Genomic DNA, 22,066 nt, shown 5'->3' with positions numbered 1-22,066 from the left:
AAATAAATAAAAGCAAAGGCAAAAAGGCCATGGGCCACTCTGGCCAGTGCCTGTGGTTGTGCCGGTTCCAGGCAGGATGCGTCCAGCCCCACCCTGACAACTCCAGAGCTCTCCACCTCTCACTTGGCACCAGTTCAGTCTGGCCCAGTAGATAATGAGGAAGACCCTCAGAGCCCCCTTCTCTCCCCTGAAATACTTAAATATCTCTCCAGGAGACTAATTACTGGGGCTTGGGACCACTATATCGTCATTTCTTTTAGTGTGAACCTTAGGTTGTTACTGTTTTTTCCTTTTTTTCTCTACTTTTGTCACAGTAGAGCCATTTTCCCATTAGTTTGTTTCAAAGGCTAAGATTTAATAATTTTTTTTTTTTTTTTTTTTTTTTTTTTTGAGACAGAGTATCACTCTGTCGCCCAGGCTGGAGTGCAGTGGCACGATCTCGGCTCACTGCAACCTCCACCTCCTGGGTTCAGGTGATTCTCCTGCCTCAGCCTCCCGAGTAGCTGGGACTACAGGCTCCTGCCACCACGCCCGGCTAATTTTTTGTATTTTTAGTAGAGACGGGGGTTTCACTGTGTTGGCCAGGCTGGTCTCAAACTCCTGACCTTGTGATCCGCCTGCCTCGGCCTTCCAAATCCCCAACAGGGATTTGTCAGGGAGAATTCAAGGATGTAATCCCAAAGTGCTAGGGTTACAGGTGTGAGCCACCGTGCCTGGCCATGATTTTTTTTTTTTTTTTAATGCAAGTAGAAATAGAGGCATCCTGACTTAGGGATGCTGGTAAAAAGCCAGAGCCTTTAGCACTGCCTACCCTGAACCTCCAGGGATCCACAGTTTGAAAAACACTGGCTTCAGCCATTATATCCAGGAGACCTGGTTAAAAGTTGCCAGGAAGAGGCGACCTGTTAACCCATGAGCACCTACTGGCATAGATAACATTATGGGGGGTTTGGATTTGGAAGCAATCCTGACTTTGAACCTGAGTTCCAGCACTTCTTAGCAGTGTGGCCCCTATCAAGTTACTTAGCTTCCTTCCCTAAAATGGGACTCACAAAAGTCCCCTCCTCAGGAACGGGAATGAGCCAGTGGGAGTATACAGAGCCCTGGGTAGCTCAAAGCCACTCAAAGCCCTGGGTGGCTGTAAGTTTGCCAAATCCATAGGCAGGCTCTTCCAGGGCCCACTAACCTACTCCCCCACCCCAGTTGCTGCCACACCCAGCTCCAGCAAGCCCAGAGTAAGGTCAAGGAGTCATCACTTCCACCTTTCACTGAGCACTTGCTAGGTGTCACAGGCCACGTATTGCCTATTAAAACCAGTGTAGGGCCAGGCACGCTGGCTCACGCCTATAATCCCAACACTTTGGGAGGTCAAGGGAGGAAGATCACATGAGGTCAGGAGTTCAAGAACAGCCTGGCCAACATGGCAAAACCCCGTCTCTACTAAAAATACAAAAATTAGCCGGGGATGGTGGTGGGTGCCTGTAATCCCAGCTACTTGGGAGGCTGAGGCAGGAGAATTGCTTGAACCAGGGAGGTGGAGGTTGCAGTGAGCTGAGATGGCGCCAGTGTACTCCAGCCTGGGTGACAGAGTGAGACTCCATCTCAAAAAACAAAAACAAAAACAAAACAAAAAACAGTGTAGGCCGGGTGCAGTGACCTGTAAACCCAGCACTTTGGGAGGCCAAGGTGGGAGGATGGCTTGAGCCCAGGAGTTCAAGGCTGCAGTGAGCGATGATTAAACCACTACATTCCATCCTGGGCAACAGAGCAAGACCCTGTCTCTTACTAAAAACAACCAAAAAACCAGTGTTGTAAAAGGAGTATAAAACTCATTGAATAGAAGCAGAAACAGGGGCTTACGGAAGTGATATGACTTGCCCAAGGTCCCTCAGCTGGCAGGCCCAGTGTGATCCCAGATCTCTCTCCACAAAGCATGACCTGGCTGAAGGCTATACCTGGAGCCTACCTAGGATTCTCCCATGTGGGCATCAGATGAGGCCCTCCAAGAAGCCCAGCACTGGGGCACTGCAGAACCCAGCACTTTGTCTAGGGCAAGAGCCAGTGACCACACAGCCCTCTCTGATCTGTGGCTTCTGCCAGACCACTGTCTCCAAGCTGGGTACCCCTGGAGGCTATTCACCAGCGCCTGGGATGGCAGGAAGGGGAGAAGGAGCTGGGCCTGGAGCCAGCTGCCAGGCAGGAGTAGGTGGTATGTGTTTGCTGAATCTGTGTGTGTGTGTGTCTATAATGGGAAAACAGCTGCCCTGACTCCCTGAATCGTAATGTTGGAAGTGAGTGCCTGAGCTGCCGTCTCTTGACAGCCCCCTTTCCGACAGGTGGCTGCCCAGCATCTGTTGACACACCTCCAGGGTGGTGAGCTCATTTGCATCCAAACAGCATTCATTTCTAGGACGCTGTGGGATATACCTGCATATTTTTGCATGTGTGGTTAGAAAACTGTGAGGGCTCAAGGTCACAAGTTTATGGTCTCTGCACAGGGCCCTCCCTCCCCTTCCTGCTTTTACCAGCTCATCTGTAAGATCAGAGGCCTCTGCCTTGCCCTCAGGTTGCAACTTGGAGCAGCTAGAGGCTTCTGAAATAGAAATAGCTCTACCTTCATAGGGCTTTTTGGCTCCCCATCACAAAACCAGATTCCTGAGTGGACTCTTTTACCCACCACTCCACCTCCCACTACCCTATCTCTTGGCTAGACCTTACATTGATAAGTTGTCATTCAATTTACAGGAAAAGCTAAGGAAAGTGGAATGGAAGCTCTGTGAGTGCAGTTACCCTATCTTCCCTGTTTATCACTGATCCACAGCACCCAGGACGAGGTGGCCCATAGCAGACACTTGGTGGGTGGGCGGATGAAGGGTAGATGAAGGATGGATGGATGGATGGATGGATGGATGGATGGATGGATGGAAGAGAGTAGATAAATAAGTAGGTGGGTAGGTAAAGAGATGGATAGGTGGATGGATGCAGAGGAGGGTGGGTGGGTAGATGAAGGATGGATGGATGTGATGGGATGAATGGATGAAGAGGGTAGATAAATAAGTAGGTGGGTGGGTGGAGAGATGGATAGGTGGATGGATGGAGAGGAGAGTGGATGGATGAATAGGTAGAATAGATAGGAAGGAAGTATGGATGGTTGAATGGATGGGTGGATAGTTGGATTAATGAGTGGGAGGAGAGATTTCCCAATGGATTTGAGTGGGTCCTGGGCTCCTGCGTGTCCTCTGCCATCACCTTCTCCCAGGGATCAGCACTAGAGCAGGGATCACTAGCTTTGCAGGCAATGGTACTTGTTAGTCTTTTAACACTAAAATAACTGCTCACATTTTCCCAGTAATTGACAAAGCGCTTTTTTGTTTTGTTTTGTTTTTTAAGAAATAGTAGTCATGCTATGTCTCCCAGGCTGAACTCGAACACCTGGGCTCAAGTGGTCTTCCTGCCTCAACCTCCCAGCTTGTCAAGTAACTAGTGATACAGACACATGCCAGCATGCCTGGTTACAAAACACTTTCATGTACCCTCTGTTATTTGAACATCACAATAGTTCTGTGAGGTTATTATCCCCCTTTTACATATGAGGAAACTGAGACCGGGATGTTCTATTCCTATGATTGGTTATGGTTCCATCCAGCAGTAAGGGGCTAGAATGGACTCTGTTTTCTTCACTATACCCCAGTTTAGCCTGTCTTCTCCCAAGCATTTCTCTTGCCTATTTGGCTGCTGAGATTTCTAAATCTGAGTTAGTCTCTGAAATGGTCCCTGCCTGCCTAATCAGTGCCACCCCCTGCTGGGATCCTCTTGTCGGAGCCAACAGGGATTTGTCAGGGAGAATTCAAGGAGAGAGGGAGCCTCCATATGTATCCCTGATACCTGAATAGATAAGACAGAGCTCAGTCTACTCCTCAGAGAGCTTCAGGGAAGGAAGAGGTATCACATTCCCCAACTCCCATCATCTCCCACCACTGTTCCCTCCCAGCCCCCGCCGAGGGTGGAGCGCTGGAAAGAGCACAATTTGGGAGTCAAAAGTGTTGCCTACAAATTCTGTCTCTTGCTTGTACTAGCTGGGTAACCTCGGGTAAATCACTTAACCTCTCTGGGCCTCGGTGTCTTCATATGTGAAATAGGATATCTGGCACCCACTTCATAGAATTATTGTAAGGTTCAAATAAGTGAACCACTTAGCACCATGTCTGGCTCATCTGGGCCCTCGGTGAGTGGCTGTTGGCCCTGTTAGAGACAGCATGGGAAAGTGGGATGTGCAGACTGAATATCCCATAACCAGCCGGGCACAGTGGTTCATGCCTGTAATCCCAGCAGTTTGGGAGGCCGAGGCAAGTGGATCACTTGAGGTCAGGAGTTCAAGACCAGCCTGGCCAACATGGTGAAAACCCCATCTCTACTACAAACATAAAATTAGCAGTGTGTGGTGGCATGAGCCTGTAATCCCAGCTACTTAGGAGGCCGAAGCAGGAGAATTGCTTGAACCCAGGAGGCAGAGGTTGCAGTGAGCCAAGATCATGCCACTGCACTCCAGCCTGGGCGACAGAGTGAGACTCCATCTCAAAAAAAAAAAAAAAAAAAGTGAATATCCCATAACCAAAACATTTGGGACCCAAAGTGTTGAATACTTGCATTATGCTGGTTCAGCATCTCTAATCCGAAAATCTGAAATCCAGAATCTTCTAATGAGAATTTCCTTCAAGCATCATGTGGGCACTCAAAAAGTGTGGGCTTTTGGAGCTTTTCAGATTAGGGACATTTGACCTGGACCTCAGTTCAAATCCTTGCTCTATGACTTACCAACTGTGGTGCCTTAGGTAAATTCCTTAGCCTCCCTGAGCTACCGTTCCCTCATTTCTGTAGTGGAGATAACAAACTTACCTAGCATGAGTATTATAAGGCACTATTTCCCTAAACATGGCATGCATACCACTGGTGGTACATGAGGTGACCTTGGGGGGGACAATAGCAAACTATTGAAATTTTAACTGTGAGAGAGTTTGTTTTATATGTAGTAGAAAAAAATATAAAAATCACATCAAAACTATTTTTTAGAACAATGCTAACCTTTATCCTTACTGATATTTAAGGGGGAAATTGAGCAATTGAAAAGAACAAGCGTGTTGAGTAAATAGTGGTCCAGGCAGCATGCAGATAGAGCAGGAATTGAGAAGGTGGTCTGGGAATGGAGTTTGCTTAACTCTATGAAATAATAGAAAAGAATACAAATAATGATTGCCAAATGCAATACCTGACCCTAGACTAAATATTGGACTGGAAGGAAATAAATGCTGTAAAGGACAGTATTGGGTCCAATGCAGAATTGGAATACAGATAATAGACTAGACAACAGTGTGGCATCCATGTTAAATTCACCAAAGTTGACAACTGCACTGTGCTTATATAAGAGAATATCTCTGTCCTTAGGAAATGCACACTGAGGTATCTAAGGATAAAGGGCTGTAATGTATGTAACTTACCTTTAAATGGTTCAAAAATGTGTGTGTGTATACATACAATGCAGAGAGAAAACCATAAGCACATTGGAGTAATGGGAGAAACTGGGTAATAAGCATCTTCTGTACTGTTTTTATTTTTGCAACTTATGTAAGTTTAAAGTTATTTCCAAATAAAAAGTAAAACAAAATATAAGCAATGCAGGTCAAGTCCACAGCCCAGGGCCTAGCCATGGAAGGCACTTAGTGAACTCTCTGGCTTTCTTCCCTTCTCAACTGGCCAGCGTGGAGACAGTGAATGACGGGCAGTTTCACAGTGTGGAGCTGGTGACGCTAAACCAGACCCTGAACCTGGTAGTGGACAAAGGAACTCCAAAGAGCCTGGGGAAGCTCCAGAAGCAGCCAGCAGTGGGCATCAACAGCCCCCTCTACCTTGGAGGTAATGCCCTCTTTCTCTACCACCTCTACCTCTCTCTGACCCTCTGTGCTCCAGTACCGAAACCCAGGCCACTGCCAAAGCCAATCAGGGAAGGCTTCCTGGAGGAAGGGACAATGATGCTGATCTCTAAAAGGTGAATAAGCACTAGCCAGGCCATGGAGAAAAGAGAATTTGGGACAGGTGCTTGGAAAGGAAAGAGAACAGGACTCCTGGAAACTACATGTTGTGACGGGGAAGGGTGAGAAGAGGGAGGCAGGAGATGGAAGCAGGGTCTAGGCTCTGCTGAAGTCTGCCGGCTTGAGGTCATATTCCTCTGCTCTGCCACCTCCTCAAACCCTGGGAGGTTCAATTAATGAATGTAGAAGAATTTGAGATTAAAATCAAAGGCCAAAAATGGAGGTAGGCCAGGTGCAGTGGCTCACACCTGTAATCCCAACACTTTGGGAGGCTGAGGTGGGAGGATCACTTGAGCCCAGGAGTTGGAGACCAGCCTAGGCTGGTCTCTTTTGTAGAGAGACCTCATCTCTACAAAATATTTAAATTAGCTGGGCACAGTAGTGAGCACCTGTAGTCCCAGCTACTTGGGAGGGGGAGGCAGGGGGATCGCTTGAGCCCGGGAGGTTGGGGCTGCAGTGAGCCATGATTGTGCCACTGCCCTCCAACCTGGGTGACAGAGTGAGACCTTGTCTTTAAAACAACAACAACAACAAAACACAAAAAAGTAGCCATCAGTTAGGCAGGGTCTGGGCCTGAAATGCAGCCCCTGCACTGATAGTTCTCAAAGGGTTAAGTGTAAAAAAAGCTACCAGAACTGCTCGTTCAATCCTAAGATTCCCAAGACTTTACCCAGAGTCCACCTGCAGAGACTAGCACAGGCCCAGAAGAGGGTGTTGTTAATGGGTGGTTCAGATGCAGGGAGGCCAGGGAAAGTTCTGTGCCGAGGGCAGCCACAGAAGGGACACCACTTTTCCCTGGAGGAGGACCGTGCCCTGTGCCCCACCTGCTCCAGGTGCAGCCAGACGGAACTGGGTGCCCTGCTTCCAGGCCAGTCCCAGGCTCTCAACTGTAGAAGGTGGACAGGGAATGGTGTAGAAGGGGAGCAAAAATACAAATTATTGAAAAGCAAATTAGGTCTTTACTAACAGTCTCTTGAAGACCCTGAGTAGAGGGGTACACCGCACATCAGGCAGCAAACTTGTCTAAAAACCCTGAACCCCAAAGTTTCGTTAAGCAGCTCCCCAAAACCTTATCTCCTCAGCTGTAGCTCGCCTGCCCTGGGTTCTCTTGTGAGGCCTGGATCAAAGAGTTGAGGAGCCTAGTGGGGACAGCAGGTTATTTGGTGCACTTGCCTACTGGGGGGAATGGTCTCCTCAGTTCAGCCAGTGGGGTCATAGGGCAATGGGTGACCAGATCATCTCATTTTTTCTAGGGAAGTCCAAGATACAAATTTTTATAGGAAATTTTCTAATATTACATATTGGCAACAAATTCATGTTTTTTTAAGGAGTCCCAGTGCAGGACCAAGGATGCACGTCCCTGTGTGGACGAGGTCCAAGGTTTTGGCCCGTTAACCTCATTTGAACAGCAGAGGCCCAGAGTTCTAGCCATGAATGTGTGAAAAGTGCTTTCTCGCACTAAGGACAGCAGGGTGGCAGGGGAGGGTCTTCAGGCTACTGTCCTGGCTCCCCTCCCACAGGCATCCCCACCTCCACTGGCCTCTCCGCCTTGCGCCAGGGCACGGACCGGCCTCTAGGCGGCTTCCATGGATGCATCCATGAGGTGCGCATCAACAACGAGCTGCAGGACTTCAAGGCCCTCCCACCACAGTCCCTGGGGGTGTCACCAGGCTGCAAGTCCTGCACCGTGTGCAAGCACGGCCTGTGCCGCTCCGTGGAGAAGGACAGCGTGGTGTGCGAGTGCCACCCGGGCTGGACCGGCCCACTCTGCGACCAGGAGGCCCGGGACCCCTGCTTCGGCCACAGGTCAGTGTCCCAGGAGCCCTGGCTGTGGTGCTCGGGCTCCCAGAATGGCCTCAGTCCCTACCCCACCTGAGAAATAGGCACTACTGGAGGCTGGAGGAGTTGCAGTCAGACCACAGATAGGATCTGTGTAAGTGTAACTGCTTAAGAGGTCAAGAGGCTGAGCTTACACATCTGAGCAGCCAGACCTGCTTGGAGGGATCAGCATAAGAGGGCCCTGCTCAAAACACTCGTCTCTGCCAGGTGGCCTTTAGAACCTGTCCAGAGCCACAGTGAGCCCCCACTGTCTCCGTGGGAATTAGAAAAAGGCACCCACGTGGGCAGACTCAGCCTGTGCAAGGCACCAGGTGTATATAACCACACATCAAACCACATTTAATAGTTTAAGCAACTACTCATTCAACAAAGATTTACTGAGGTCCTACTACATGCCAGGCCTCATGCTAAATATAGGAAATCCAGTACTGTCAGTGTTAAGAAACCTGAATCAGCCAAAACTAACACCAGAGCCAACACTGGAAATGTGGTTGGCTAAACCAGTCAGGAAATGATTTTTTGGATCAGGAATAAGGGACAGCTATAAAGGGTTTGAGCTTCTTGTGTTGCTCTTGAGCATATGTGTGTGTGTTTGACTCTATAATATGGATCCTGGCTCTGCATGTCATCTCAATAGGGGCAGTGATGCATCATGATTCAGAATATAGGCTTTACCTTCATTTTTTTCCACGGGTGAAATGTACTGCATAGGAGCAGCAGACAAGAGGTTATGATGGAAATTCAGAGCAATACTGGGTGTAAAGCACTTAAAACAATTCCTGGTACATAGCCAGTGGTACCTGCTGGTAGTAGTGGGGTGGTAGTAATTTTTATTTAAGATGGTAAAGCAATTAAAATGTTTAGAGAATGGCTAGATTCTTTCAAGCAGTTGTTTGCTACTTGGCTGCATGAGGTGTGTGTGTAAATCAGCATGCCAGCTTCTGCGGTGGTCACAGCTCACAGTGGACACTGGGTGACACTCGCAGGCTTCTGGCTGGTTGGCCAGGGGAATCAAGGTGGTTAAGAAAAGAGATGCTCAGCCTAGGAAATGGAGAAAGCTGTTGGACTGTACTCAGCTCTGGGTCCCTGGCTGGGTGGACAGAGGGAGTCCTCAGCAGCACCAATTTGAACCAATGAACTGCTCACTCAGGAGCACTCATCCTCCTCTCTGCCCCAGCTGCAACCATGGAAACTGTGTGGCAACCGGGACCTCATACATGTGCAAGTGTGCCGAGGGCTATGGAGGGGCCTTGTGTGACAACAAGAATGACTCTGCCAATGCCTGCTCAGCCTTCAAGTGTCACCATGGGCAGTGCCACATCTCAGACCAAGGGGAGCCCTACTGCCTGTGCCAGCCCGGCTTTAGCGGCGAGCACTGCCAACAAGGTGGGTCTACTGTGCCTGTGGGAGGGAGGAAGTGGGGGTCAGAGTTGGACTTCACATCCAGATCACCTCAGTTCCAGTTCTGGCTGTGCCACTTAAAGGCTGCATGACCTTGGTTCAGTCACTTTCTGAGCCTCAATTCTCTCAACTTGAAAACGGAGGCAATACTACACCTTCCTGTATCAGTTATCTAGTGCTGCATAACAAGTTAGCCCCAAACCATAGCAGCTCAATACCACAAAAAAACATTTTTTTTTAGCCCACATTGTTCCTGTGGGTTGGGAATTCAGAAAGAGTCTAGCTGGGATCTCTTGGGCTTGCATTCTACACAGCCAGGGCTGCAGTTCTCTGTAGGCTAACCCAAGGCAGCAGGATATGCTTCCAATGTGCTGCACTCCCATGGCGCTGGGTGTTGGTGGGAGCTCCCAGTTCTGCCCTGCATGAGTCACTACACAGGCTCTTTGAGGGTCCTCGCGCCAGGGCAGCTGGTATGTCCCAGAGTGAACAGTCCAGAAGAGAGCAAGCCACATGTCTTATATGACCTACAATTGGAAGTCACTCACGCCATCATTTCCACCACATTGCATTGGTTACATCAGTCAGGTACATTCAGTGAGGGAGGGGACCACATAAAGGGCATCAGTACCAGAAGGTGGTAGTCACTGGGGGCAATCTTGGAGGCTAGCTACTGTGCTTCTTTATAGGGTTGTTGGGAGGAATACGTGAGATGTAAAGTCGGAAGCGACATTGTCACGATGAAGGCCAAGCTGTCATTTAGAATCTGCATGACCTTGACCAGCCTGGCCAACATGGTGAAACTCTGTCTCTACTAAAAATACAAAAATTAGCTGGGCATCATGATGGTCACCTGTAATCCCAGCTACGCTGGAGGCTGAGGCAAGAGAATCATTTGAACCCAGGAGGCAGAGGTTACAGTCAGCCAAGATCAACCTGGGTGACAGAGTGAGACCCTGTCTAAAAACTGCATGACGTTGAGCAACATACTTGTGGTTCACTTCCTCATCTAGATAGGGCCAGGAGTGGTGGTTCACACCTGGAATCCTAGCATTTTGGGAGGCCGAGGTGCAAGGATCGCATGAGCTCAGGAGCTTGAAGCTGCAATGAATGCACCACTGCACTCCAGGCCAGGTGACAGAGACAGACCCTGTCTCCAAGAAAAAACAAAAGTGCAGATAACTGATACTGCCAAAGTTAAGATTCTTAAGCATGGACTTTTTTAAAGATGAAACAAGTGTAGAAAAGAGCAGTCTGGATGGTTCTTTTCTCCTCTTTTCCGGCTGTTGGCCCTTGAGATGCCATGCCTTCAAAACTAATGAAACCCTAGCCACTCAGAGTGGCCCCCTGACATTGACCAGCACCACTGACATCACCTGGGAGTCACTTAGAAATGCAGAGTCCCAGGGCTCACCCCAGCCCTTTTGAGTCAGAACCTGCATTTTGCAATGATTCGCATATGTATCCAAGCTGATGGCATTGCTCCACAGCCTCCATCCAACCCTCCTGCCCTTACTGGGTCAGCAGAAGCCAGTTCTTTGGTCTGACCTAGTCAGAACCATCAAATTACTTATCTCAGTTAGTGGCCCCTTTATCACGTAATTTTGAGGTGAGCTCAACGAAGGAAATTATATTAATATTAAAATGGTTGTCTTACCTTGAGGGGTCTTTCTCCTGCATGGACACTGAGAAGTCTTGCTCCCTGCCACCAGGATCCCAGGCAGCCCACCTCGTCCCTTGAGGACTTTTCCACATTTTATACCTACACAAAATACTATTCTTAACCAAAACTCATTTTTAAAATGTTATTAAATAACTTATTCTGAAATAATTTCAGACTTACAGAAAAACTGTCAGGACAGTATAAACAGCTGAATCCCTTCACCCCAGTGATTAGCATGTTGCCCCATTTGCACTCCCCATCTCTCCCCATGTTATACACATGCACATGCACACATTGTCATTAACCTCTTTCTAATCCTTTTAACAATCTCATAATTTTAAAGACTTTTAACAACACCTGAAGCTTTAAAATGCATAAAGCCCTTTCTCCTTCACAATCTCCTCTGGTGCTCATAACAGCCTGGGAGTTGTTGGAAGGACAGGTAAATGTGTTACCATTTTTCAGACATGGAAACTGCGACTTGCTTGTCAAGGGTCAAGGGTCATGGCTCCCTTCCTCAAGTGCCTTGCTGCAGACATTCTCCTACTGTAGTGAGGACAATAGAGGGGTGGAGATGAAAAGCTGGGTCAGGGTCCAGAGTGTTTAAGCAGATACAGGGGTGCCCTTTCCCACCCTACAGTTATTTCTAGGCCTTCTGGAAAAGGTCATCCCAAAGCCTCATTAACACTTGCTTCTTATTCAGATATCAACTCCGGCTCATTTCCCAGAGAAGCCTCCCTGGCCCCTGGGCCAGGTCAAATGCCTTTTGAATACAAATGTCTTATAGCATACAAAAACATATACTGTATGTTCTTGTATGAACATCTTCCCTTTCTTTATAGCATCTACCTCAGTTTCTTTATTAAATATATTCACTTAAATAGTATCTAGACTCTAGGCCAAGAGAGACAGACTACTGGGAGTGGTGGTGACTGGGGCAAACTGGAGATTGCCTGCCCCATCTAAAGCACTCAGCTTCAGCCATCACTGCAGCGCAGGGTTGCAGGCTCAGCTCTGCCAGACCTCCTTGTTTTCAAGGAAGGCAGAAATCCAAATTTTCAGGTGAAATCTCCTGCTTTTTGAATGTTGGCATTTAATTAATTTTTAGGCATATGCAGGGCAATCAAAATTGGTCTGGGGTCAGGATTTGGCCCACAGTCTACCAGTTTGCATCATCTAGTTTTAGTTTTGACTTTAGGTTTCTTGAAGGAAGGGACCAAGCCTGCTTTTGTCATCATTATATCCTCAGGGCTTAGGTGTAAGCCTTAGGTGTAAGCCTATCAGAGAGCCTGGTATAGGAAAGGCACCTGTTTGTAAAATAGATGGGTGGACAGAGGGGAGGGTGGGCAGATGGATGAGTGAATAAATTCTTATGGTCTTCAGAGCACAAGTATTTCAAAGCAGCCTACCTGGGAACTGCTCATGGTCCTGCTGGCCACCTAGACCACCAATGCCCTTTTATGCCCTCTGCAGAGAATCCGTGCCTGGGACAAGTAGTCCGAGAGGTGATCCGCCGCCAGAAAGGTTATGCATCATGTGCCACAGCCTCCAAGGTGCCCATCATGGAATGTCGTGGGGGCTGTGGGCCCCAGTGCTGCCAGCCCACCCGCAGCAAGCGGCGGAAATACGTCTTCCAGTGCACAGACGGCTCCTCGTTTGTAGAAGAGGTGGAGAGACACTTAGAGTGCGGCTGCCTCGCGTGTTCCTAAGCCCCGGCCAGCCTGCCTGCCACCTCTTGGACTCCAGCTTGATGGAGCTGGGACAGCCATATGGGACCCCTTGGTGATTCAGCATGAAGGAAATGAAGCTGGAGAGGAAGCTAAAGAAGAAGAGAATATTAAGTATATTGTAAAATAAACAAAAAAAATAGAACTTATTTTTATTATGGAAAGTGACTATTTTCATCTTTTATTATATAAATATATCACACCATCTGCGTATATGTACCATATAGTGAGTTATTTTTACCAAGTTTTGTGTTGTGTATTTGTTTTTAAAAACAGCTGTTTAAAAGTTTAAAAGTTTAAGAAAAAAAAGACTAATAAAAATGCTTTAAAACAAAAGGATAAGAATAAAGAATGATAGCCTGAGGAAGGAGGAAGACGTTTTCATGTTTGTGAAACGGTATTATGTCGGCAGTAGACCAAGAGCTGCTCATCGAGATCAGAAAAAGGAATAAGAGAGGGAGACAGAGAAGGAAAAGATCTTTGTTTCTTGTTTTCCCTTTTTTTTCCTCCCCTAAAATTACCCAGCTTTTCGGAGTCCTGGATGTCAGTGCCCAAGATGCCCAGTTCTTCCAGGAAAAGCTGCTGAGCCCTGGCCTTCTCAGTCTCACTGCCACTCAAAAATATTGCTGTCCCTGTCTGTCCCAGACCCCCCTTCAGGGTCTGAACCCACTGGGGGACCCGCTGGCCCTGGCTTCCAATCGAGGACTGACTATTGAAGTCTGCTACAGGTGTCATTTGGAACTGTCTTACCAAATTTTAAAACAGCTGCTATTTTTCCTGCTCCTCCCCAGGAGAGGGGTCTTCCTAGAAGAGGCAAGGGAAGAGAATATCATGCTGTCTCCTCAGGACCCATGCACTGGCCCCCTCTCCTCCTTCCAGGTAATTTTTCATTGGAATGTATCCCAGTAGAGAAGGTAGTCAGCCCTTCTGGGAAGCGGAAGGCTGGAAGCCAAGTCTGCCCACAGCACTAGATGTTCAACTCTGGAAGGTTCTTGGAGGCTCTTGCTGCAAGACAGGCCTCTGCCACCTGATCCTCCAGGTCACCATCATGATGACAGAGACGCCTTCCCCATCTGTGACACTTTCCAATGCATATCCAAACTCTACCTTATTTTATCTATGCAACTCCTGCCTCCCTGGGAAGAATAAGGGAGTAGAGCCCGGTTCACTAAGAAGGAAGTTTAGGCCCTCACAGGCTCTGGAATTTGCCTTAAGCCACACACCAGATAAGTGGAGGAGCCAGACCAGAAGTCCAGACCCAAAGCTTGAGATTCTTTCTCTAGAATGGGTGAACACAGGTGATTCAGGCGGCCTAAATCCATCAGAGCAGCCCTGCCGGAAAAGGAAAGATGATATTTTTTCCTGCTCTTGTTCTGCCTTGCTCACTCCTCCTCCTCCCTCCCCAGTATCTGGAAAGATTCTGGAAACCAAGGCTTACGCATCTAGGGAAACTGACCAAGGGCAGCCTATCCAGCCTCTGCCTCCATTCCTGAAGGGGACTTCCCTGCCCCTGTTTCTTTCCATGTCTCTCCCTCCCTCACTCCCATTTGCCCTCTTCTACCCCATCAGGTTAGCCACATATCTTCCAGGGCTCAGCTGTTCACACCAACTCCCTGGCTCTTATCATCCATCCCTCCTTCCCCCTGGAGCCTCCACCGTAGGAGTTTCAGGGAGAAGAGTTTGGAAGTCATTGGACCTTTCAGCCCTCAGGTTCCCTAGAGGAGCCTAGTTGATCTGTGAGGACCAATGATGGGCCAAAGACTCAGGGAATAATGAAGGGAGAAAGGAAAGAAAGGAAGATGGAGGAAAACAAGGCAAGTGGAAGAAGAAGGAAGGGAGGGAGGGGATGAAGAGAAGGGAGAGAGGGATATAGCTAAGGAATTTATCTAAAAATATGCATGTAAATCTCCATTATGTTCCAGGTACTGTGCCTTATGATGGCTTTGTTTTTTGTTGTCATTAGAGACAAGGTCTTGCTTTGTCACCCAGGCTGGAGTATAGTGGTTCAATCATAGCTTACTGCAGCCTCAACCTCCTAGGCTCAAGCCGTCTTCCTGCCTCAGTCTCCCAAAATGCTGGGATTACAGGTGTGAGCCACTATGCTCAGCCTGTTTCAAACATTATTATAATAGCAGATTTATTTAATACTTTATTATACATCAGATACCACTCTAATTGTGAAATAGATATATATTCATTTAATTATAGAAACAACCATGTAGTTAAAACAGTATTAACTCATTTTACAGTTGAGTAGACTGAGACACAGAGAAGTTAAAGAACTTGCCCAAGAGTAAATGACAAATAAACCGTAGAGCCAGGATCTGGGCCCAGGCTGTCTGACTCCAGAACTTGCTCACTCAACCACTAAACCACCCTGCTTCTCATGGGAAACAAACACATCCTGCCTTTGAGGATCCTACAGCCTGTGACAAAAACAGTCATAAAAATGGACAATTGCTTTATTACACAAGGAGCTCTCAAGTGGCAATATAAGCAATGGAAGTGGCTGTCCAGAGGAGGGAATTTCTAGTCCTAGGTCTTTAAGGATGAATAGGAGTTCGCCGGAGGTGGTAAAGGGAATTGAACTTTCCTGGGAGTGGCCTGTTAAAAAGCAATGAGATATGGCCAGGCCGGACTTGTTTGGGGAAGAGTCAAAATCTAGGGTGGCAAGAGTATGGGAAGCACACTGAGGAGCAGAGAGAAATGGGGTAGGTAGGAAGGTAGGGTTTTGACCACAAAGAGCTGTGCATGCTAAACTAGGCCACAGGTGCCAGCAGGGTTGTTTGAGGAAGGGAAGAGCAAGACAAGCTCTGGTTTAGGAAGAGAGCTGTGGCAGCATAAAGGCCTGAAAGAGGAGATAGAGCTGTCACCCAAAATGGACTTGAGAGCTCCCTGTGGTTTACTCTGTGGCTAGAAAACACTTCCGGCCAGATGGATCACAAATGTCTACGGTAGCTTAGAAGCTCTGCTCTTGAAGAGGGTCCTGGGATCTGCCCAACACCCTTCCCAACCTCTATTTCCCCATCCCCACCTCCATTGCCCCATCCCCCCTCTCCCCCTAGGCAGGTGGATCTGAGCCTTATCCCACCACCAATGCCCCTGCTAGCCTCTCCCCACCCAGCCCGGAGCCTACTCAGCCTGCCATCTCAAGAGCCCCACCCAGGGTCACTGGCTTCCTGGGAGGAGTCACCAGGCTGCCAGCTTTCCCTCTGCCTCCTCAAGGAACCTGAGACCTCCCTCTGCTCATCACCCTGGGCCCAATCCTGAATCCAGCCCCCATCAACCAAGACAGCAAAAGGGCCAGGTCTGTCCCTTACAATTTTGAGCCTTCTCTGTCGAGTTTGGAAGCCCTGACTTTAAGAATTGCCAAATGCAAGGACCATTAAGAAAATTCTCCCCGAAATGAGGTTCCTCTAACAAATGATGATTAAAACTCTCTCTCCTTGAGCAGTCACATTCTAGAAACAGGACATTCCATGAGGCAGGAAGAGTTCAGTTAATTTGCTCCTGAAAAAGTGTGGTTCAGTGTTTGTGTGGCAATGTACGTGGGCAGAAGAGGCCGCTCAAGCTGTGTCCCCCCTGAGCAGGATTCAGGAAAGGGAAAAGAAGGTCTCTTTGACTCAACCAAGGGGCCGTACGATGGCTGATGAGATTATGTATTTAAAAGTTCTTTGTAAAGTGTAAACTAAAAACCTTAAATGTAAGATGCTGTTGTTATTATTACTGTTGTTGTTGCTGTTACGGAAATGCCAAAAGGCCCTTGTTAGAAGATGGTTTTGCCTTTTCAATCTCATAGCAAGGAACTCAAGTCTGATGCTTCAAAAAGATGAGAAGAGGGGCAAGAAGAGGGAGAACTCCCAAGCTCAGAGGTGGAAAAAAAAAAAAAAAAAAAGGGAAAAAGAGCTCCAGGGTGACCCTCAGGAAAGGCCAGGACCAGGATTGATCTAACCTTTCCCTTCACCAGAGACAAAGCTATTGCCAGACTGAACCCTAAGGTCAAGCAGTCACCCACTGCCTTTGCTGGGAGCAGAAGCCCATAGCAACAAGTGACCTGCCCCTCAGACTCAAGATCCCAGATACCAGAGCTGGAGGAGTCGTAGGGCATTACTGGTAGGCAGGAAAACTGAGGGTCGAACAAATGGAAGAATGCAGTGATCATAGACCAAAGACACACAGATAATTAACCCCATGTGTCCACCCAGGCCAAAGTTCTTCCTGCTACCCCACAGTGGATGTCCAGGCAGATGGTCCCCACATGATGGGGAAGCTGAGGGCATAGTGTGGTTTGGTGGGACTTGTTCGTATTTTGTAGTGTGGGCTCAATAGTGCCAAAGGAAACACTAGGGAAAAGTTGGTGAAACATGCCAACTAGCAGGACCAGTAAAGGCATAATTGGGCATTTGGCAAAGCTTGTTTTTCTAACTCAATGATAGGTTCTAATAGGAAATTTTTAAAGATTTTTTTAAACAATGTTACAGTGCCACTTCCCCAGTATGGAATAAATAACATGCATTCTTTTTTCAATATACTGTCATATTCGGATGTCATTAAAATAAATGGATGAGTCACAGAGGAGCTATCAGATGCTCTCATGACTACCATAACTCAGCCCTGCTCCGTGGTGTCTGCTTTATTTTTACCCCTGATTTTCAAACCCCCTGGAACAAAGATGACCGCATTCATGGGGTCTGGGGAAAGTCTGGTGTGGAATTAGATCAAAGAATCAGTTTCTTGGATCATGAAGTGAGAAAAATGGATCCAGAGTTCACCAGAACCATTAAAGAGACAACCCAACACACAGCTTAGGGTCAGCAGGGGATGTGGTCCATATGGCCACAGAAGGTGCCAAGGGTCATGGGGAAGAAAGCCACTCCAGTTGAGAGGAAGAGAACACTCCACTGATATGTGAAGGAATATTCCTCCTTAAAGGACTCCAATGCCTAATTAAATTTCTCCTTTATCGGGTCCTTCAACAAGTATTTATTGAGCATCTACTATGTGCCAGGTACTGTTCTACGCATTGAGGACTCCAAAGATGATGAAGACCAAGTCCTTGTTCTCCTGGAGTTTAAACTTTAACTAAGGGGGTGTGTGCCAATCAACAAATAAAGATAACACCCGATAGTGATAAGTTCACTTCCACCAATAAAGAAGAGGAGACATTCCAGAATAGAAGGGTGGGTGCTTCATGCAGTGAGGTCAAGAAGGCCTCCCTAAGGAATTGGGACATGGGGTGGGGCAAATACCAAGAAATGGAAGGGGAAGGAAACTGGCCCTGCGGCACTTGCTAGATATTTGCCTTGTGTGGGTGTCATCCGAGGGAGGCAGGCAGCCCGAGCAACTTAGGAAGCCAGAGAGGATGGCCTGGGCAAGACAGCATGAGAGGGGTTCCCAGAGAGGGGAGGGGCAAGCAGGCCCCTCAGCCTCTCAGTCCTGGGGCATCCTGAAAGGGCTATGCACTTTTAGAAGGAGGATTACTAAGGGTCTGGAGGCTGCCACTGGCTGGCAGGAGGTCACCCTCACTTCCCTGGCAGATGGCCTTCCAACTGCCCTGTGGAGGCCCCTCTGAGAGCAAGACACTGGTGGGCAGCAGATGCACCAGGTGCTAAAAAAGGGGCTAGACTCTGTGGCCCCCAGCCGGTTGCTCCTTCTTCCCCCAGGTCTCCCTGAGCAAGACAAGGTCACACTGACTGGGGGCCCTAAGCCTCCAGCAAAGATGCCCTTGACATAGTTTTATACATTTTAGTGTGCATTTATCTGAAATAGGTAGAGAGTGGATTCTGCACTGACACACACCGTGTCAGACAGCCTGGATTTTCCTGCCAGGAGGAGCTACTGCCAAGAAACCTACAGTGTCCATCTCCCATGTTTATGCCAGGAGCCCCTCCTCCCAGGTTTGGGACCTAGATATTATCCCTCTATCTCAAATTCTCTGTTATATCAATCAATAGCAGAGGTTCTCAACTAGGAGAGGTGTTGACCCCACCCAGGAGACATCTGGCAATGTCTGCAGATATTTTTGATTGTATAACTGGGGCACAGGGTGCTATTAGCATCTAGTGGGTAGAGACCAGGGGTGCTGCTAAACATCCTACAATATACAGGACAGCTCCTTGACAACAAAGAATTATCCTGCCCAAGATGTTCATAGTGCTAAGATTGAGAAACCCTGGCTTAGCCAAATCAGACCCTTCCCTGAAACACCTGGGTAGAATCACTCACAAGGAAAGAAGCAGGTTGGAGTGCTAAACAGGCAACAAATAGTGAACTTCTCAGGACGCCTCGGTTGGAATACATGGCAGGCTGGTGGTCTATACCTACATTCAGAATACCATTGGTTTTTGTTGTTGTTGTTGTTTTGAGACAGAGTTTCGCTCTCATTGCCCAGGGTGGAGTGCAGTGGTGCGATCTCAGCTCACTGAAACTACCACCTCTCAGGTTCAAGCGACTCTCCTGCCTCAGCTTTCCAAGTAGCTGGGATTACAGGTGCCTGCCACCATGCCCAGCTAAATTTTGTACTTTTAGTAGAGAGACGGGGTTTCACCATGTTGGCCAGGCTGGTCCCAAACTCCTGACCTCAGATGATCCACCTGGCTTGGCCTCCCAAAGTGCTGGGATTACAAGCATGAGCCACCACGCCCAGCCAGAGCACCATTGTTGATGGGAAACTAAGACCAAGACATTTCTGGCAATGGGGGACCACCATGATCCTTCCTGCCATTCTTTGTCCTTACCACTTGGTCGCTGAAAATGGATACAGAGCAGTAGATCCTGGATTTAATATGCTCAGGCAACATAAAGTATGGCAGAGCATGTGACACTCACCTTTGGACCTGCTGCTGACAGAGAAATAGAGAACAGGATAAATAAAAATGCTATGCTTCTATTTCCTGAACTCTACCCTTCATTGCAGCGCTGGCAGGAGGCAAAGATCAATGGGTTCTCAAATCAAGATATGAGGACTAAAGATTTCTTTATGGTGGTTCAAAGGGGAGTGAAGATATTGTGGCTCAAAAGCCACAAGCAGCTCAACTTCAAGATGCATCCAGGGATGCTAAATCGACTCTAATAACTGACAGCAGGATTAACTGGTTGGCAGAGGAACCTAGCCTACTTAGAGTAACCTTGTAAGGTGCTGCAGGGACAGGAGATGCTCTTATTTACACTATAAATGTCCTTATTTACCAGTCCCTGCAGGGGGACAGGACATGAGCAAAGTGCTGGGATTACAAGCATTAGCCACTGCCCCCAGCCTGAAACTCTCTTCACTGGACTCAAAATGCTAATTTCACTTGAAATTAAAAATTAAATTTAGGCCAGGCACGGTGGCTCATGCCTGAAATCCCAGCACTCTGGGAGGCTGAGGCAAGAGTATGGGGCTTGAGAGCAGAGTTGAGGGAGGTTCTAAGGAAGCAGGCTTCATCACCTCCAGCTCCACTTGCCCAGTGTGTAGGGGGCAGGTGGTTTACCCCATCCTCCCCTGCATCCTGCTGCTTGACTTTGGCAATGTCAGTGTGAACTTCGGTTTCTCTATCTAGGAAACAAGAATGGCAAGACTGATATCAAGGCTCTGTAGATTACAATAGGCTCAAAGCAATTCAAACCAACTTAAGGCAAAAAAGGAACATGTTGAGACAAGTAATTGCAAGACCTAAGGTAGTTCCTACTGCATCAGACATGGGTGTTTGGATCCTAGAACTCATACACTGCCATAAGGGCTCAGGGTGTCTGGTGCATACTTGGCTTTGTTTTGCTTTGGCTTCATTCTCAGGAAGCCTCTCCTATGCAAATGGAAAACTGACTCCCAACAGCTACAGACTGAAAGCTGTAGATACTACTAATTTCAAGCCCAGGGGAAAGAGGGCTTCTTATCTCCAGTGCTTCTGAGATACAGCCCAGAATTGAGTCTCACTGGCTCTGATTAGCCTGCCTTGGGGCAAATGTCCATCACTGGATGAAACAGCAGGGGCAAAAAACAGTAATTTTAGTAGCAACCATGGGCTATGAAAAAATTAAAAAACAGCACTCACTGTACAAGCCTGTGTCACATGAGAAATACGTGATCGGGGATGAGAAAGAGTTTCCCCACGGAAATGAGGGAACAGAACCTGGACCGGCAAAAACAAGACAACAACTACTCACCGTAGGTAGTTTTTTAAGAAAATATGATATGATATTGACATGATATAATAAGGCTGGTATATCTACTTTGTGGACTCCAGTACACCAAATAAATATAAGCGATAAATACAGATATTTTAGCAACAACAACAACAACAAAAAACACTGTTTCTTAATACCATTCTCGAAAATAAGTCTATCAAACTTACTTTTTCTTTTTTTTTCTTTTTTTGAGACAGGATCTCACTCTGTTGCCCAGGCATCATCTCAGCTCACTGCAACCTCTACTTCCTTAGCTCAATCAATCCTCCCACCTCAGCCTCCAGAGTGGCTGGGACTACAGGCATGTGCCACCACGCCCAGCTAATTTTTTGTAGAGACAGGGTTTCGCCATACTGCTCAGGCTGGTCTCAAACTCCTGGGCTCAAGTGATCCATGGCCTCCACCTCCCAAAGTGCTGGGATTACAAGCGTTAACCACTGCACCTGGCCTGAAACTTTCTTCATTGGACCCAAAATGCTATTTTCATTTGAAATTAAAAATTTAGGCCATCCATGGTGGCTCATACCTAAAATCCTAGCATCTTGAAAGGCCAAGGCGGGAGGACTGCATGAACCCAGGAGTTCGAGACCAGCCTGGGCAACATGGTGAGACCCTGTCTCTACAAGACAATTAAAAATTAGCTGGGCATGGTGATGCCCACCTGTAGTCCCAGCTACTTGGGAAGATCATGTGAGCCCAGGAGTTCTAGGCTGCAGTGAGCCATGATCATACCACTGCACTCCAGCCTGGGCCAGAGAGCAAAACCCTGTCTCAAAAAAATAAAATAAGTGTTTAAATCCGGCCTAAAATATATCTGTTCTCCTAAACTGAGGGAGGGAGAAGGAAAAAGAGAATAGCTGCTAAACTCTACTTTGAGTTCTAGAATAAAATATAACTAGCTGAAGAGGGATTCATTCACCTTTGAAGTGTATCTCAGAGTGACCCCTCTCCAGCGACCTTGTTTTAAAAATGATTTCATCTCCCATATCCTTTTGATGGTGGATGATAGGATGTAAGAGCAGCGATTAGAGAAGTGGAAGATTGCCTAGTTACAGGTAAGAAGGTGAATTCACAGAATGAGATGAAAAATCTGACATTCATCAAGCACATACTCTTCATCACACATTTATACACATCCTTTTGTGTAAGACCAAAGCAAAGCTGCCAGCAGGTTCAGTTGTCCTCAT

The 22,066-nt window shown here is 47.6% G+C and overlaps 2 protein-coding genes across 3 annotated transcripts in view; both read left to right on the top strand.

Annotated features, from left to right (window-relative positions):
* SLIT3 (slit guidance ligand 3) overlaps positions 1–17,324 on the top strand; it is a 652,947-nt gene extending 635,623 nt beyond the window's left edge. For both annotated transcript variants that reach the window (XM_032158593.2, XM_032158594.2), the window contains 4 exons: positions 5,756–5,910; positions 7,607–7,892; positions 9,103–9,311; positions 12,460–17,324. In XM_032158593.2, the coding sequence (XP_032014484.1) occupies positions 5,756–5,910; positions 7,607–7,892; positions 9,103–9,311; positions 12,460–12,695 (886 nt within the window). In that variant the 3' untranslated portion in view covers positions 12,696–17,324. The remainder of the gene's footprint in view (positions 1–5,755; positions 5,911–7,606; positions 7,893–9,102; positions 9,312–12,459) is intronic.
* Positions 1–22,066, top strand: part of PANK3 (pantothenate kinase 3) — a 211,112-nt gene that overhangs the window by 83,583 nt on the left and 105,463 nt on the right. The window lies entirely within an intron of this gene.

The sequence above is a fragment of the Hylobates moloch genome, unplaced genomic scaffold (genome assembly GCF_009828535.3).
Source record: "Hylobates moloch isolate HMO894 unplaced genomic scaffold, HMol_V3 SCAFFOLD_6, whole genome shotgun sequence".
Taxonomy (NCBI): Eukaryota; Metazoa; Chordata; class Mammalia; order Primates; family Hylobatidae; genus Hylobates; species Hylobates moloch.
The sequence above is the reverse complement of the archived record's forward strand: the minus strand, read 5'-3'. Positions and strand labels throughout refer to the sequence as shown.